The sequence below is a fragment of the Trichechus manatus genome, unplaced genomic scaffold (assembly GCF_000243295.1).
Source record: "Trichechus manatus latirostris isolate Lorelei unplaced genomic scaffold, TriManLat1.0 scaffold00420, whole genome shotgun sequence".
Lineage (NCBI taxonomy): Eukaryota > Metazoa > Chordata > Mammalia > Sirenia > Trichechidae > Trichechus > Trichechus manatus.
The window spans coordinates 137,325-153,530 of record NW_004444356.1 but is presented as its reverse complement, the minus strand read 5'-3'; the positions used below and the strand labels follow the sequence as shown (position 1 = coordinate 153,530).

At 67.5% G+C, this 16,206-nt stretch overlaps 4 protein-coding genes across 4 annotated transcripts in view; 1 reads left to right on the top strand and 3 right to left on the bottom strand.

The window, feature by feature from the left end:
- EDF1 (endothelial differentiation related factor 1) overlaps positions 1 to 441 on the top strand; it is a 4,429-nt gene extending 3,988 nt beyond the window's left edge. Inside the window, exon 5 of the mRNA XM_004391058.2 lies at positions 214 to 441. Within this exon, the coding sequence (XP_004391115.1) occupies positions 214 to 275 (62 nt within the window). The 3' untranslated portion in view covers positions 276 to 441. The remainder of the gene's footprint in view (positions 1 to 213) is intronic.
- A 1,508-nt stretch (positions 442 to 1,949) lies between these two features.
- On the bottom strand, positions 1,950 to 10,367 carry MAMDC4 (MAM domain containing 4). Its single transcript, XM_004391066.1, has 28 exons — positions 10,255 to 10,367; positions 9,988 to 10,073; positions 9,654 to 9,758; positions 9,406 to 9,579; positions 9,208 to 9,333; positions 8,902 to 9,032; positions 8,721 to 8,805; positions 8,403 to 8,528; positions 8,017 to 8,154; positions 7,753 to 7,838; positions 7,492 to 7,665; positions 7,062 to 7,146; positions 6,839 to 6,985; positions 6,476 to 6,577; positions 6,202 to 6,357; positions 5,543 to 5,659; positions 5,325 to 5,459; positions 5,116 to 5,246; positions 4,641 to 4,860; positions 4,416 to 4,553; positions 4,160 to 4,278; positions 3,994 to 4,084; positions 3,747 to 3,893; positions 3,387 to 3,521; positions 3,161 to 3,288; positions 2,939 to 3,047; positions 2,317 to 2,498; positions 1,950 to 1,991 (listed from the first exon to the last, which is right to left on the bottom strand). Exons 1-28 carry the CDS (start codon positions 10,365 to 10,367, stop codon positions 1,950 to 1,952), a joined length of 3,528 nt encoding a protein of 1,175 aa, XP_004391123.1.
- Positions 10,368 to 11,460: 1,093 nt separating this feature from the next.
- PHPT1 (phosphohistidine phosphatase 1) lies at positions 11,461 to 13,764 on the bottom strand. The gene is made up of 3 exons (XM_004391057.2): positions 13,332 to 13,764; positions 12,777 to 12,901; positions 11,461 to 12,157 (listed from the first exon to the last, which is right to left on the bottom strand). Exons 1-3 carry the CDS (start codon positions 13,492 to 13,494, stop codon positions 12,065 to 12,067), a joined length of 381 nt encoding a protein of 126 aa, XP_004391114.1. The 5' UTR covers positions 13,495 to 13,764; the 3' UTR covers positions 11,461 to 12,064.
- A 1,999-nt stretch (positions 13,765 to 15,763) lies between these two features.
- AJM1 (apical junction component 1 homolog) overlaps positions 15,764 to 16,206 on the bottom strand; it is a 3,131-nt gene continuing 2,688 nt past the window's right edge. The window contains exon 3 of the mRNA XM_023725810.1: positions 15,764 to 16,206. This exon is cut by the window's right edge and continues 58 nt beyond it. Within this exon, the coding sequence (XP_023581578.1) occupies positions 15,796 to 16,206 (411 nt within the window). The 3' untranslated portion in view covers positions 15,764 to 15,795.

The following is a 16,206-nucleotide window of genomic DNA, read 5'->3' as shown; positions in this document are numbered from 1 at the left end:
GGGTGGGTTCAGGAGCCTGGGAGGGGGCTGTGAAGTCTGTGGCCTGCAGAGTCAGGGAGGGTGGGGGGCTGTGGAGTCACGGATGGGTTCAGGATCCTAGGGGGTTGCAGAGTCAGGGAGGGTGGGGGACTGCCGAGTCGTGGGTGGGTTCAGGAACTGGGGGGGATGTGGAGTCGGGGGGCCGTGGAGTCGTCAGGCTTCCGTCCCTTGCAGGCCTCAAGCTCCGGGGCAAGGACATTGGGAAGCCCATCGAGAAGGGGCCAAGGGCGAAATGAACACAAAGCCTCGAAATCAGTTGTTGCGGCTGATCTCGTTGGCTGGTTCCTGACCACCAGAACCAGCATGGGTCTCTTCACCTGGCCAGCGGCGCGTGGGGCACCGGCCTTGCTGGGGAACCTCCTCATCCCATACCTGCTGTCAAACAAACAAAACCTTGCAAAGTCTTTGGCTCTCCTGCCTGTTTTTTTCCCCCATCCTGTCCCCACACGCACACCTGAGCGGTGGTAGTGTTAGCTGTGAGGTTTGGGGGTCTGAGGTGGGGCCGCCTCTCGGGAAGTGGTAGAGGGCCGTTGGGCGGTTCATGCAGGCTTCCCCCTCCTGGAGCTTTCAGAGAAGCTAATAAAAGTCCGCTGCTTTTCCTGCTGTGGTAGATCATTAATCTAAGACTCCCGGCTCCCTGGACGTTGGCTGTTGGGAAGGAAGCCAGGGTTTCCGTGAGGAGCCCCGTGGGGCTGGGGGTGTTGAAGGCCGCCTTCTACCAGGCAGGGTCCTTCCCTGGGCACCACATCGTCCCGGGGCAGTGGGTGGTGCTGGTCTGCCGCTCAGCACCCGTGGAGGACCCAGGATGGCGTCTGTGGCTGCGGGCCTGACCCTCACACTTCCCTTGGGAGGGGAGCCCCGTGACGGCACCCTGCCTGCGGTAGGGGGCTCTGCTGTGAGGCCTTGCCTGGCCTGTGAGGGGCTCTGCTCCTGGAGTCTCGGGAACATTTCCCTCCACAGATGCCCACCTGGTGCTAAGTGACGGTCTCCTCCTTCTTGGAGGAAGGCCGGATGGGGCCCGCCCTCAGGGAGGTCTCCAGGGGTGCAGGAGAGGCAGCCCCAAGTCCCCACGTGCACGTCAGCCCTGGGTCTCAGAACCCTCCAGATGAGCGAGGACCGAGCAAACTCCTAGTACCTTAGACCAGGGTATGAACCCATGGGGAGGGGATAGGGACCTCAGGGCTTGGCTTTGTGAGATGCTCAGGAGTGCCCAACGGCAGCATCGAGTGTGAGGACCACATGGAGATGCCCCATTCCAGAGACTGCAATCACTGTGGGGCGGTGGACACGGGGACCTCCACCGTGGTGGGTGGACATGGGGACATGGGGGACCTCCATCGTGGAGAGTGGATGCAGGGACCTCCACCGTGGAGAGTGTCCCTGGGGACCTTGACTCTGGTGTTGCTGGAACCCTGGCAGGGTCACTTGCCCGTAGGCACTTCGCGTAGCCTGGCTGTGCCCTCTCAGGTTCCTGCCGTTGTTTGTTCCTGGGTCACTCCCGCCCTGTCTGACCTGTGGCTCTCCTGTCCCCTTGGTCATCTAAGAGCATGTTCTCCTATATCATATCCGTCTCCCGAGTTAGGGTGTGAGGTCACTCCTGAGAGCCTGCCAGCTGTGCGTGAGTCAGGGCAGATGGGGGCAGTAACCACAGCCTGGGAGCCAGAACTGGGGACAGCACGGGGTGTTTATTCCTGAGGTGCGTGACCACCATCCTCCTCAGGGATCAGACAGGCCCTAGGCCAGCGACGGGGGGTGGAGGTTTCCAGGTCCCCTCGGCTCCTGGGGCCCAGCCTGGGGTGAGGGGCCGGTGGGAACTGTCCTGTATCGCTGCAGGGCCTGAGCTGTCCCTGACCCTGACCACACTCGGCCTGGAGCTGTTCCTGGAGAGGCAGCCCCGAGTCTGCGAGCGGCTACTGGTCGCTGGCGACGGGCGTCGGGAGCGTGATGCCTTCCTGGGGAGGAAGGGGGTGGGTGAGGGGTGAGGATCTGTCCCCAGTAGTCCACAGGTTCCCCGGGAGGCCGCAGGCCCCGCCCCTTACGCGTTGATGGTAATGTCGCGCGCCTCCTCTCGGCCCCACCCCAGCACATCTAGGCCCCGCCCCCACCGGCGCCGGCCCGCCCTCCTACCGCCTTGACGAGAACGTTGTCGCCCCGCCCTCGGTCCTGCCCGGCTCCACCACCTGTAGGCCCCGCCCCCGGTCCTACCCCTCCCCTAGGCTCGGCCCCGCCCCATCACCTGTAGGCCCCGCCCCCGCAGGCGACGGCCCGCCTTCCTACCGCGTTGAAGAGTATGTTGTCGAAGCCCTGCGCTGCCCCGGTCTCTCGGCGCCCCAGGAAGAGGCAGCCCCCTCTCTTCCGGACCCAGCGCTGCCCCGCAAATCCAAGCAGGCCCAGGAGCACCAAGAGGAAGAGGGCGCCGCCGACCACGACGGGCACCAACGTGGGGGCGGGCCCGTCCCCTGCGGGCCGCAGATACGGACCAGACCTGAGCCTCGTGTCCTGGCCGGGCGCCCTGCCCTCCTGGCTCCTGGGGCCGCCCTCTACAAGGGGAAACGCCGGAGGGCATCGGCCAGGCTGCCACCCAGGTCCAGACACTCCCAGGAGAGAACAGAGACTGACCCCAGGGAGCCCTGCCGTCTGTGGGCTCTGGGAGGTCACAGCTGGGCTAGACCTGCCCCGGCCTCCTTCCCCTGGTGGCTGCCGCCCTCGCTTCCCCAACCTGCCCTGGCCCTGCTGGGCTCTGGGGTGCAGATGTGGTTGGGCAAGGGCTCCAGCCAGGGCACAGCTGGGAGGGGAAAAGGGAGGCAGGCAGGGAGCTAGCTCAGTGGGCACAGGGGAGGAGGAGGGAGGGCTGGCGCAGGCCCACCCCCATCCATCCATTATCTGGAGCCTGGCTCACCCTGGCTGGGTGCAGGTAGATGGCAGGGCTGCCCGACCAAGTACTGTACATCGTCCAGAGCGATGGGCCCCAGGGTTGGCTGGCCACCCAGCGTGGCTTCAAACATGAGCTGACCGGGAGACAGCAGGGCTGAGCGGATCCCGGGGAGGGACCCTGCCGGCCCCAAACCCCACTCCCTGCCTGGGGACCTGAAGCCACCCTTGCTCCTGTGGCCAGCCTCACCTGGAACTCCTCGGGGCTAGCCACCTCCACCTGCCCTTCCAGCCACTGGTGCCGCTGATGCCCACCTGTGCCCCACACGGTCAGCTGCCCCCGGGTGCTGCTCAGCAGTACTCTCAACTCCCCCTTGTCTGGGGGCAGAGGACGAAGGTGGTCAGGCCTGGACTCCCCAGAGGTAGAGACACAGGCTGTCCCACCTCGGGCCCCCGCTGGCCCCAGCCCCACTCACAGAAGTGCTCAGGGAAGCCCATGTGGTACCAGAAGCGGAGACAGGAGCCCTCGGTGGCAGGCAACGGCTCACTGCGCAGCCAGGCCGCCCGGCCCCCCGGTCCCAGCACACCAGTTTCAAAGAAGGCAAAGTGGCCTGGGACAAGAGGGGGTGGCAGAGTGCCAACAGGTCCTGGCTGGCTAATGCAGAACTTAAGCGTGGGCACACGGAGAGCCGGACCCCCAAACCAGCCCAGGTTGGGGACAGTGGAGGGTGCCAGGCAGGCACCATGAGGGGGGCATGTCTGGCTCCTGGGGCCAGCTCTGGTTCCGAGGTCCCCCCTCCGAGGCTTGAACCCCTCCTGGGTTTGGCAGGGCTCACCTGCCTCAGTGCCCAGGGTGTGGTCCACGGAGGGCTGGAGGTACCGGGAGGGCGTGGCCCCACTGCTCCAATCCCAGCTGTACCCGCCCGGGCTGGGCCAGGGCAGGTGGCTCCAGCCACACAAGCCAGACTCAAAGTCACAGGATGCTGCAAGGAGGTCCGGCGGTGACTGCCCCTCCCATGGCCCCCAGCCTCCGCGGTCTGCCCATGGCCCCAGCGCCACCAGTGTTGGGCAGTGGCCTCCCACCTGGCTGAGGGCAAGGCCCATCCTCGAGAGACAGGTCATCCACTGCAACGTACGCGTACTCCACACCCGCGGCCTCGGCCTCAAATACCACCTGGGGATGCGGGGCAGGATGCTAAGCCTTGACTCTGGCCCAGGTAAGGCCCCTCACCCCCGCTGGCCCACTTACCCTCCAGGCTCGCTCAGCCTGCACATCCACGCTGCCCAAGCGCCAGGCCAGCCCACCGTGGGCACTGACGCTGAACACCTGGCGTCGCTCACCCTCCTCCACGTGGACCCGCAAGGTGCCTGCCACGTGGGGCCAAGGTCAGCACAGTCACAGGGGAGGGGGCTCCCCAAGACCTCCAGCCCAGGCATGGGAGTGGAGACACCTGGACCCCAGGGCACAGCTGGAGCCTACCAGAGCCCCTTCCCCCACCCCTCACCTGGGTTTTGGAGGCTCAGGTGGTACCAGAAGGTCAGGCAGGCCGGCTGGGCCAGAGGCCCGTGCTCCTCCGAGCTCAGGGAGGCCACGTGGCCACGGGCCAGCGCCTGGGGGCTCATGTCCACTAGCATGTAGTGCCCTGGGAACAGTACGAGTGTCAGGGTAGCCACCTGGCCACCCTTGCGGCCTGAGCCCCGAGCCCCCCGAGCCCCTGTCCACCCGATACCTTGTGCTGTCTCGGTGGTGTGGTCTGCCCAGGGGCCCTGTACAGCCTGACCTGTGGCGTTGGTCTGGTGTCTCCAGAGGCCCTGGCCGCCCGTGGAGAAGCCACAGGCTGAGTCCTCAAAGGAGCAGTGCCTGGGGGCCCAGCATGGACCAGGCCGCACAACAACATCGTCCAACCCCATAGTGCCCTGGAAGCCATCCCGCAGGCCCTCGAACAGCAGCTGGGGGCAGAGGGGATCAGCCAGTGTGGGCCCCCAGCACCTCCCCTCCCACGGCCAGGACAGAGGGGTCGGCTGGCAGGGGAGTCAGCGGGTAGGGGGCTGGACCCCAGCCTCTCTCTCCCACTGCTGGGGTGGAGGCGTCAGCCAGCAGGGGAGCCCCCAGCACCCACCTCTCACAGCCAGGGAGGAGGGGTCACCTGGGAAGAAGGGTCAGCCCACGGGGCCCCAGCGACGCCCCACCCCAGGCTGGCTCACCTGGTACTTGGAGCCGGGCTGGTGAGTGAGGGTGGCCCAGGCCTGGTGCCACCGGTTGCCGTGGGAGCCTGAGCGTAACCACAGGGCCGTCTCCATGGCCCCTTCCCGCCGCATGGCCAGGAGCAGTGTCCCTGGAGGGAGTGACTCAGTTCCCTTCCAGCCTGCCTTCGGTCCTCTCAGCACCCAGGTGCCCCCCAGGAGTCACATACCTATCTGGGGCCCGTGGAGGTGGTACCAGAAGGACACGCACTCTGTCAGCGCCCCTGGCGTCTGCAGCCCGGTAAGCAGCTGGGCGCCGGGGCCCCGGGCCAGGGGCTCAGCGGGGTCCAGAAGCACAAAGTGGCCTGCGTGCAGATGGGACAGCAGGCTGACTGGTGGACGCCAGGCCACGGGGAAGGTGCCCAGCTCTGGGAAGCCCTGGATCTACCTTGGCCCGTGGTGTGGTCGTAATCTGGGCCGCTGCTCTTGACTCGGTGCCAGTGGGCATCTGTGAGGTGGCCAGCGTGCCAGCCGCATGTGTCCCGCTCGAAGTTACAGGTGATCTCTGGGAGCGGGGCCGAAGAGGGTCAGCTCTACCCCACCATCCCCCACCCCCCACCCCACCGGCCTTGATCTTCAGGGCGGGGGCCAGGGTGGAGGCAGAGCAGGACAGAGCCACCAAGCACCTCTGTCCTTCTCGGTGGTCACCATGGGGCTGCAGCCCCTCAGAGTCACATTGTCCACGCCAGCACCCTGCTGGCTGGGGCCGTCCAGGTCCACCAGGCCGACAAACTCCAGCTTCACCAGGGGGAGGGGAACAAGTGGTGGGGGGGTGATGGTCACACAGGTGCCAGCTCAGGACTCCCCCACCCCGGCTGCCCTCCTTACCCTAAAGGGCCGGCGGCGTGCCCCGAGAGGGACCGTGTGCACTGTCCAGCTGCCGTTGCTGCTGCCCGGAGCGTGCCACACCAGCTCCCGGTAGCCGCCCTCCACCACGACCAGTGCCAGCAGGCCTGGTGAGGGGTGTCATCATACTGTCCCTGACCCCTCCCTCCCTCCCTCCAGGGAGCGCCACGCCTTGTCAGCTTGGCCCCCAGGGCCAGGTACCTTGGGGGTGACTCTGGAAGTAGTAAGCCATGTGGAGCTCACAGGCGGGGCCTGAGGGGCCCAGGGCTGGCGTGAGGACAGTGGCCACAGCCTCCAGCTGCCCCCAGGCCCTCTGCAGGGACAGGAAGTGTCCTGGGGCACAGGAAGAGCACCTTGCTTAGAGTCAGCCCTCCCGGGGTTCAGGGGCACCCCACTAGAGACCCCAGTGAAGGGACCCTCCCTACTGAGAGAAGCAGGTGGGGAGACCCTTCTGGGCGTGATTCACGGGCCTCACCGGCAGGGCCCCTGCTCTCCGGGGCCTCCAACCTTTGCCACTGCAGCCGCCCCACACTGGTGTCCTCCCAGCCCCCAGCCGTGGACTCGAAGTCTGTGGTGCCTGCAAGGCAGTTTGTGCTGAATGTGCCCAGGGCCCCTACCCGGGCGGCTCTCAGGGCCCCCACCCAGCCCCATTCCTGGGAACCCCCACTCAGCCCAGACCCAGGACCCCCACCCGCCCTGGACCCAGCACCCCCAACTGCCCCCATTCCTGGGGACTCCCACCCAACGATGTGGCTCCCAGGACCTCCCCTGGCCCCGTTCCCAGGGACTCCCTTGCCCCCCACCTTCCACCTGGAGGAAGGGAGCCCTGCACCCTCACCGCAGTGCTGCTCGTCCTCACCCCCCGCGCACTGCTGCTGGAAGTCACACAGCTGCTCGGGGGGCACACACAGGTCCCCACAGGACAGGGATCCGGGCTCACAGGAGTTCTGGGGCTGTGGGGGCGGCGTCTGCAGGGCAGAGGGCTCTGTGGGGCCAGAACTGGGTCAGGTGTGGGCAAGGGCGGTGAGCTTTTGGTGGGGGAGTGCACGAGGTAGGCTCACCCAGGACTGGGGTGCAGCGGTCCGACAGGATGAGGTCATCCAGGCCCACGACACCTCCCGGGCCTGTCTGCCCGATCAGCAGGATCTGCGGGCAGAGGGGCTCAGCAGGCACCCAGTGCCCCTCACCACCCCCCAAAGCAGCAACCAGTTCCTTGCCCTTCTCCCCCGCCATCCACCTCTCAGGGCACTTCTGTCACAGCTCAGCAAGCACCAGTAGTGCTGAGTGAGGGCCCTGGGCCCCAGCGCTGCCCCTGCTCTGTCCCCTGCCTGGCCCCGAATGGCCGCCACACGTCCCTGCCCTGCCGGCCCCCCGCCCCGCCGCCTCCCCATGGCCCCCACACATCCCGGTGCGGCTCCCTACCCTGCCAGCCCCCCCCCCCCCACTCCGCCTTCCCCCACACAGCCCCCGCACGGCCCCGCTGGCCCTCACCCAGAAGGGGTGCACGCTCCGGATGTCCACCCGGTCGCGGACCCAGATGTCCCCAAGCTCCCCTCGGCGGCTCCGCAGCAGGACGGGGGTCTGGGAGGCACCGTTGTCCTGAAACTGCAGGAATAACTGGAGGCTGCCAGCCTCAGACCCGCACAGGTACCGATAGAAGACCAGCTGGGGGGACAGAGCTGCGGTCGGGGGGAGGTCCTCCACAGCTGGGCAGCCAGGATGCTGACCCTGCACCCCCACCCACCGACTCACTGCGCAGTGGCCACCAGAGGCTTGGAGCTTGGGGCTGGAGAGGACAGCAGGGGTGCTGGGCTTGGCCACAGAGATCAGGAAGGAACCTGGGGGAGGGCAGGTGTGGGCCTGGTGGCTTGGCGGGTGGCTGTGGTTGGGCGGGTGACGTTGGCCCGGCAGGTGGTGATGGCCAGGTGAGTGACAGGGGCTGGACAGGTGGCTGTAGGGAGGGGGTGGTGGGGGCTGGGCGGGTGAGCGGCAGTGGCCGGGCCCCAGGGTGCTCACCCTTGGCACTGTTCCGGCTGTGGTCTCGGCGCGGCCAGGCAGGGTGCTCGAGGCCTCCAGCACTGTGGTTGAGGGACCACCCCTCTGAAAGATTCCACAGACCCAGGCCAGTCTCAAAGTCGGTGACTGTGTGGTGACCTAGGGTGGGAGGCGGAGGAAGCTCAGCGTCCCTGGGCAGGGCCTCCAGGCCTCTTCCCCAAGCCCAGCTGAACCCAAGGCCCACGCCGCTTTCCCCGTGGCTGTGGCTCCAACTCTGGCTCACACACCAGCGGTGCCTCCCAGAATGACCAGGCTGAGCCCCACCCTCCCTGCAGGCCCCCAGCTGAGGGCCCCGGGTCAGGTCTCAGGCCTCTGCAGCCCCTCCCCCGCCGTCGTCCCAGCCTCACTGCAGGTGGCCGGGTCCTCATCCGAGCGGTCCCCGCAGTTGTCCTCCCCGTCGCACAGCTGGTGGGGCTCCACGCAGGCCTTGTTTTGGCAGTGGTGCTGCCCCAGGGGGCAGCTGGCCCTGGGGGCTGGGGGAGGGGAACCCCGTCACCCTGGCCCCAAGACCCTGGGGGGCATACGCTGGGGGAGAGGTGGTGAGAGGGTCTGAGCAGGAACCAGGCAGGGCTGAGGAGTGCTGTTAACCCCTGCCCCTCCCAGGGAGCCAGGTGGTACGAGACCATGTTCTGAAGCAGTGGTCCTGCCCCAGGCAGGGGGCTTACTGGGCAGCCCACAGCTCCAGAACTCCACATCGTCCAAGGCCACCGCACCTCTGTGGGTGGCATTTCGGGTAGCAGAGAAGGTGACCTGAGGAGAGCAAGGAGCCTTACGGCCCAAGCCGGGCCCGACCTGACCCCCCACTGCCCAGGAGGGCACCCCCTGTCCAGGCCACCCCCAGCTCACCCGGAAGTCGCCCCAGATGCGGCCTGTGGCCACCGCCAGCTCCTGCCAGCCGGGGCCCCAGGGCCCTGAGCTCCGCCACAGGGTCAGAGTCTCGGCGCCATGGATCAGCTCCAGCCTCAGCTCAGCCACATCTGCGGCAGGGGGTCCTGGGCAGCCACGACCCCAGTGCCTCCCCTATCTGCCCCCAACCCTGCCCCTCCTTTGGGAACCCCCACTCTCCACAGCGGTCTGTCCTTTCTCAGCCCCTCCCTAGGGCAGCCCCCCTCCCCTCGGGCACCACCCTGTAGGGGGGCCTGGGCAGCACACCTCCTGAGGCTGCGTGGAACCAGAGCCGGATCTGGCAGGGGGCGGCTGCCTCGTGCAGGGGTGGTGAGCGCAGGACTGCCGTGGACGCCTCTTTCCCGCGGTGGGTGTCGACGGCCACGTACCAGCCTGGCCGGATGAGAGAGTCAGGGGACCGGGCAGGAGACGGGAAGGGAGGGGGCAGACGGGGGGGGGGCTCACCCAGGTCGGTGCCGAGCGTGTGGTCTGTGCGTGCCCTGGGCCAGTCTAGCGCAGCACCTGCCCGGTCCCGAAGCCAGCTGTAGCCCGAGGTGCTGACGTCCTGCCAGCCGCAGGAGTCCCGCTCAAAGTTGCAGGTGAAGGGGGCGCCTGGGGCGGGAGCGGCCCCGTGGAAACCTGGGGAGAGTGAGGGTCAGCAGCTGCCATGGGGCACCCCCACCCACCAGCACTGCCCACGGGGCCCCACTCACCACACTGCAGCTCATCCGAGCAGTCCCTGCAGTCACACACGAAGTTGCACACAGCTTCCTGGGGACTCCCGCAGTAGTTGGGAACCCAGGCGCAGCTCAGGGACCCTGCTGGCAGAGGCAGCCAGGTGGCTGGAGAACAGGGTGACCAGCCGCCCAGGTTTGCCCAGGATATCCTGGTAAACCCCAGGCAGCTGGAGGTCATTCCGCCGTGGGGCCACACTGGGTAGAGGGTGCTGTTGCTGAGGGCTCCCTATCAGGGGCCTCCCACGTCTCCAGCCCAATGAGGGCAGGACGGTGCGGGGGTCCGGGCAAGTGCAAGTTAACAAGGCCCCACCGTGGGACGTGGCTGGGAAAGGCAGCAGGACTCCATAGTGCTGCCCAGTCAGGAGCTGGGAACTGCAGGAGGGCCCCGGGGCACATCTGAGGGTGCCCGAGAGTGGTAGACGTAGGCCCAGGTTGCTGGGAGGGTGCCCCCGCCCCAATCTGCCTCCTGGCCCCCTTGTCTTGGGGAGCTGAGGGCAAAACTCCTGCCCTTCCCCAGCAGGAAGGCTCAGGACTCCGAGACCCCTGTGGGCGGCCGTGGCCCCTGCCCCGTGCCCACCCCAACGGCAGCCTCCGAGCCCCGTGCCCACCCCGACGGCTGCCTGCGTGGAGGGCCAGCAGCTCACCCACGAGCAGGGCCAGGGTGGCCGGGAGGTGGCCGGGCCAACGCATGGCTGGCTGAGGGAGTGAGGCACGGAGTTGGAGGGGACCTGGTCTGCTGTCAGCCCTGCGGCCCTGCGGCCGGCTTTGCTCTGCTGTGGGTCAGGCTCGGCCCCACAGGTACCTGAGGCTTCCCCGCCCTCTGGGTCGCCCCTGCTGACGCTGCTGAACACACATACCCGGCCATAAATACCCAGGGAGCCCCGGCCAGGGTCCAACCCCGCCTGCCTGCCCCTCGGACGCCTGGCCGGTGGGGGCCCACAGGAAGCTGGTGGGGCCCGGGCGCCCTACAAACTGGGACTTAGGCAGGGGGGCAGGGTGGGGGTGGGCGGAGACTGCAGCCACTGCTCTTGTGCCACCTCTAGCTCCACCCGGGCCACTGAGGTCAGGACCCAGCCATGTGCAAAATCCAAAGCCTGCCCTACATTCCCCTGGGGAGCCCCCACCCCTGCACGCCACGCACCAGGCATGGGATCACTTAGTCAGCAGGTGACACTGCCCCTGAGCGGCCGGGCGGGGTCTGCTTCTCGCCTGCAGACCCCAACTCTGGTTGGGAGGCCCTTTAGGCTGTGGTGGGCACAGGGTGCAGGAGCCCGGCTCTGCGGGGGGACCTGGGGCTGATGTCACTCCTCAGGGCCTCGGTTTCCTCATCTGTACGAGGCAGGTCGCACGGCACTGCACAAGGGCAGGCCGACGACTCCGGTGAGCGCAGCGCAGAGCCCGGCCTTTGGACTTGTGCCAGCGAGGGGCACACTGACCAGCCCGATGAGCGAACGTGTCAGGTGCAGACACTGGACCCCCTGAGGGCCCTCATGCCCTCTAGGTGGCCCCCGCTTCTTTTCTAGTCACCCCATCGCTCTGCCCACAGTCCACCTCCCCCCGAGAGCTCAACTCCCCTGCCCCTCGTTACCCACCACCAACTGGCCTTCCACCCACTGCACCCCAGCATGGCGGGGGGGGCCCCCATGGGGCAGAGGAAGCCTGGCTGGGGCCATTAGGGCTTGGGCAGCAGGGCCAGTAGGGCTTGGGCAGCGGGGCCAGCATCAGTTGGAGCCCAACCTCCTGCTCCACTGAAGACTGTCTAGGGGCCTCGGGGTCTGGTCTCAGAAGCAGGGGATTGTGGTGCTCATTCCTGTGGGATCTCGGGGGACAGCAGCGAGGCCTCCTGTGGCCGTGCAGCAGACCCGAGGGGCCAGCACTGACTCCTTGCGCAAGGATCACGAGGCCTCTCCCAGACGTCCTTGGGGATAGCTGCTGTGTGAGGGGCAATCAGGCCATAAACTGGGGTAGAGGAGCAGCTGCGTGCTGGGCCCCTGAGCAAACCCCAAAGGGCTGAGTGTGCATCAGCACCCCAGGGCCTCTGGAGGCAGAGGGAGCAGGGGAAGGGCAGCCAGCATGGGCCCACTGCCAGGGACCCCTCCTCCCTGCCACCCACCTGCTTCTGTCTGAGATCTGGGCTGAGCTGGGGTTTTAGGAGCTGGGCAGGGGTAGGGAAGCCATGAGACAAAGTCCAGGAACCAGGCAGCGGTGACAACACTTTTAATTCCTCTGGGTGGCCCTGGGGCCCAGGCTGTCTTATTTCTAGGGCCCGACAGGGACAGCACACCACTTGGGGTCAGAGGCGAGGCTGGCCTGACCCCCGAGGAGGGCGGCTTGGGCAGGGGCAGAGCATTTTGGCATGGCTGTCGGGGGCGGCTGGGCCCAGGCCTTCAGTAGCCGTCATCAGCCCATGTAACCTCGTAGTCAGGGTACTTGGCCTTGATCTTCTCTGTCGAGATGGAGTGCTGGGCACGCCCATAGCCCTGGAGAGAGAGGGGGCAGGTGCTGGCTCCAGCTGGGCCCTTCCATTCGCCCCCTGCCCTGGCCTGGCACCAGGGGGAAGGGGATAGCAGAGCTCTGGGGCTCAGGGTGCAGCCAAGCCTCCTGGCACCCAGACCACCCTGGGGGCTCTCCAGGGACAAGGTGGTCTTCGCAGGTGAACAGACGCTGAGAGTGGACCCTGCCATCCAAGGCCTGGGCGTGCTGGGCACCACAAGGCTGTGTGAGCACTATGTGTATGCAGTGGTGGCCTTTTCGAAGGGAAAAGGGGACTCTAAGTTCGGCAGGACAGGCTGGTGGCAGGACCCCAATACCGGCTGCCTAGAGGGCAGGGCCCAAAGAGCCAGAGGGCTGCAAGAGCCCAGCAGGGCCGCTAGGGCAGGGGCCTTTGTGTATCTGAGGGCCAGACCTCTGCGTACAGAGTGCGTCCGCCTCTAAGGTTGCATGGAAAACAACCCGAGTCGAATGCAGGAGGACACGGGGGTGCTGTGAGAGGTGGCCCGGCCCACGTTCCAGTCCCTGACTCATGGACACATCAGGTGAACCGGCCAGAGCCGAGGAGGGCAGGACTGGGGCCCAGCACCTCCCAGGGCAGCAGCTCACCATGGAGTAGCCGTACACGTGGATCTTCTTGTCCTGGCTCTGGTGGGAGATCCGCCCGCCGCCCAAGCACTCACAGTCGTAACCCCTTCTCTGTATCTCGCCTGACACCTTGTCGTATATGTCAGCTAGGAGGGAGGGTGGCCTCAGGATGTGCACGCATAGACGCCGAGGGTCAGAACCCCCGAGGCCAGGAGCACGGGAAGGGGCTTGAGCCTCGGCTTGGGGCAGTCCCTTCCCCGGTGGAGAGAATAAAGAGGAGGATCCACCAGTAGAGGGATCAGACTATAGTACCCTTTCTCCACTCCCCACTCCTGCGGGCCAGCACGGATCAGACCCCGCCCGCCCGGGTTCCCGTCCGGGGCCCTGCCCACTCCTCTGGGCCCGATGCTCCGCCCTGCTGCTCCGTGGTACTGGACCCCAGCAGCGCCGGCGCCTGGCCCCTCTCACCGACGCCCCCGGCCCCGCCTCCTGAGCCCCGCCTGCCCCCCTCAGTCCCGCCCACAGGTGCCGGCCCCGCCCCAGGCCCCGCCCCGGGGACGCCGGCCCCGCCCTCACCGTGGTACTCGGCCCACTTGTAGCCGCGCACGATCTCTTTGCTCTCCGCGGCTTGGGCGTCGGAAGGGGGCGCCGAGTGGACTCGAATCAGCACGTACTTGAAGACGCCGTCGGAGTCGATGTCCACATCGGGAATCTCAGCGAGGTCCGCCGCCGTCGCCATGTTCCGCCGGCGCGCGCCCAGCCCCCCAGCTCCTGCAGCCCTTTCCCCCTCCCGATCTGGGTCAACGTCGGTAGCGCGGGAGGCGGGCTCTGGGTGAGCCCTACCAATCCTGTGGGGGGATGCTGCCGGAGGCCTGTAGCCTCAGCCAATCGTCCCGCCGACTCGAAACGCAGCTTAGCCAATTGCAGCCCAACTCCTTACAGCCTTGAGACCACGCTGGTCCTGCTTAAAGGGGAAACGAGGAAACGTGGAGTGGGCCGTGATTAAAATCCTGCCGACGGAAAAGTTCTTTTCCAGCAGGGCTGGGAAGGTGGAGTAGGCGGCGGGGGGCGCCTTTGGAGGGGGCAGTTAGGCGGCACGGGAGGTTGGGGAAAGGGAAAGATGTTGCCTGCGGTCCGAAAGACGCGCCCCGAGTGCCCACCCGCTGCTGTCCAGGGACCACCCCGCCTCCCGCTGTCCGAGGCCCCCTCCACCACCCCACACCCCCCACACTCCCCAAGGAGGCAGCAGGGGCTACATTCAAGTTCTAGTTTACTTGGTTCGAAAGCGCTTGCCCTCTGGAAACAGTCATTCCAGGGTCGCCCTGGCCTGGCCCTTGGGCGAGGGGGCCGGATGCAGGGAGGCCGCGACAGCCGCGGGACAAGCGGGCGCCGTGGCCGGTGCAAATGAGCTTGCAGTGCAAACGCGCAGGGGCCGGGGCGGGCGCGCAGGCGTGTCAGGGGCCGAGGAACGGGGAAGGTGGAGACGGTCGGAGGCAGGCGGACAGCAAGGGCTGGGGGCGTTCAGGATTTATCTCGTTCGATATCCTCCTCCCCGGGTCTTATGGAGGGCTCGGGGCTCCAGGAGGGTCCCGCCGGGGCAGGGCACAATGTCTTCTCGCAGCGCCAGGCTTCACTACTTCGCCGGCCTGGAGTCGTCCCGGGCCCGTGAGCTCCCCAGGGAGGGGGCCTGAGGTCAGGCTTAGGTCTCCAGCCCTTAGCACAGGGCACGGCCAGAGCGAGCGCTGGGCAACGTCTGTGCAATCGAAGAACCTGAGACGGGACAGGTCATCCCACCTCCGGTGGACGCCACACTGGCCAACTAGCTCGTTCCCGCACCTGCTCCCACAGGAAGCGCGTCCTCCTCTTTCGTCCAACATGCTTGTGGGCAGAGCCCCCCGCCCATCAATCCTTTTTTCGCACGTTTCTGCCTCCAGCGGGGGTAGGGACTGCGCTATCATTGCCCTCGCTCCGCCCTGGTACTTGCACCCCGACCGTCGCCCAGCCATGCCTCAGCGCGGCAGCGCCTCCACCCTCACCCTGGGCCCCTGCCCTCTGGCTGGGTGTCTTGTGCCCTCGCCCGAAGATCTCCGAATCCGTCCCTGCCGCTTCCCCCGGGTGCCCTGCAGACCCAGGCCAGGGCGGAAGTAAGGCCAGAGGTGAGGGGACAGCAGGGGGAGAAGACTGTCCATGTGAGGACCCAGACTTGGTCTCTGCCGTCCGGGTCAGGACTGGGATCAGCGGGCAGCACCGTGTGACCCGCAGGGCCTCGCCAGGTCACCGCGAGTGTTCTCCGCTGAGAAAAGGCCCATGAGCAGGACACACCTCAGACCAAGCGAACGAGCCCGTGGACCCAGGCCGGCTGCGGGTCGGGTGCGACGGGCCCGCGCGGAGCCGAGGCCGCGCATCCCTCCGGGCAGGGGGGCAGGCCAGTAGGCGAGTTCAAAGTGACAAGACTGGCCTTTTGTCAACACCCGGCTGCTGGAGCGGAAGCCCTGCGGACCGATTGGGCCGCCGGCTCCGTGTGCGGGCGACGGGGGTCTGTGCAGTAGTGCCCCCACTCCGCCTGAAGGCAGGGCCCAGGCGGTCCTCAGGCCACCCCGCCTCCCAGCCGGGAGCACCGAGCAGCCGAGGATCGGCCTCTGGGGGCCCTAGGGCGAGCCCGGGCCGAGGTGGCTGTTGAGAGTAGGGTGCGGGAGGGGGGTCTGATAGGGAGGTCGTTGGGCGCGGCGGGGGTAAGAGGTGGGTCTGCGGGGAACAAGGCGGGGTGCTGGCAGGTGGGGAAAGAGCGGAGGGGGCACTGGGGGGACGGGGCGGGGCTGGAAGAGCTCGGGGCGGAGCTCGAGACAGGACCTGGGGGCGGGGCTTGGGTGGGAGCGGGGCTATGGAGGAAACTCCGGGCGGAGACTGGCGGAAGTCGAAGCGGGGCGTGGGCGTAAGGACCCTGGGCGGAGCCTGGGGCGGGGCCTGAGCGGGCTGGGTAGGCTCAGGGCGGGGCCTGAGCCAGGGAGCGGGGCCTGAGTGGGCCCGCGAGCCCGGCGGCTCACATGAGGTCATCCAGCAGGTTGGCGCTGGTCACCCAGTCGAGAGAGCGCGGCTCGGAGGCGGCCATGATCATGCACATGAAGGGGCGGCCCGTGCGCCGATCTGTGGGGTAGATGGTGGTGGGCGTAAAGCGCCGGTTGGCCTCGACGAACTCACAGAGCTGCTCGTACACGCGCGGGAACTCGTGGCGCAGAAAGACGCCGCGCAGGCGCAGCTCGCGCTGGATGTGGATGAAGGCCACCTCGCGCGCGCGGCGGCCAGCCTCGCCTTCCTGGTCCAGGCCTGCCGTGCCGGGCGGCGGCGTCAGAATCAGGGTCTCCATGTCGGGCTCGTGGCCCCGCGGTGGCGGCGGGCGCGCGGGGCTGCCGGCTGCCAGAGCCACCTTGGCGAACTTGCGCACCGTGGGGCC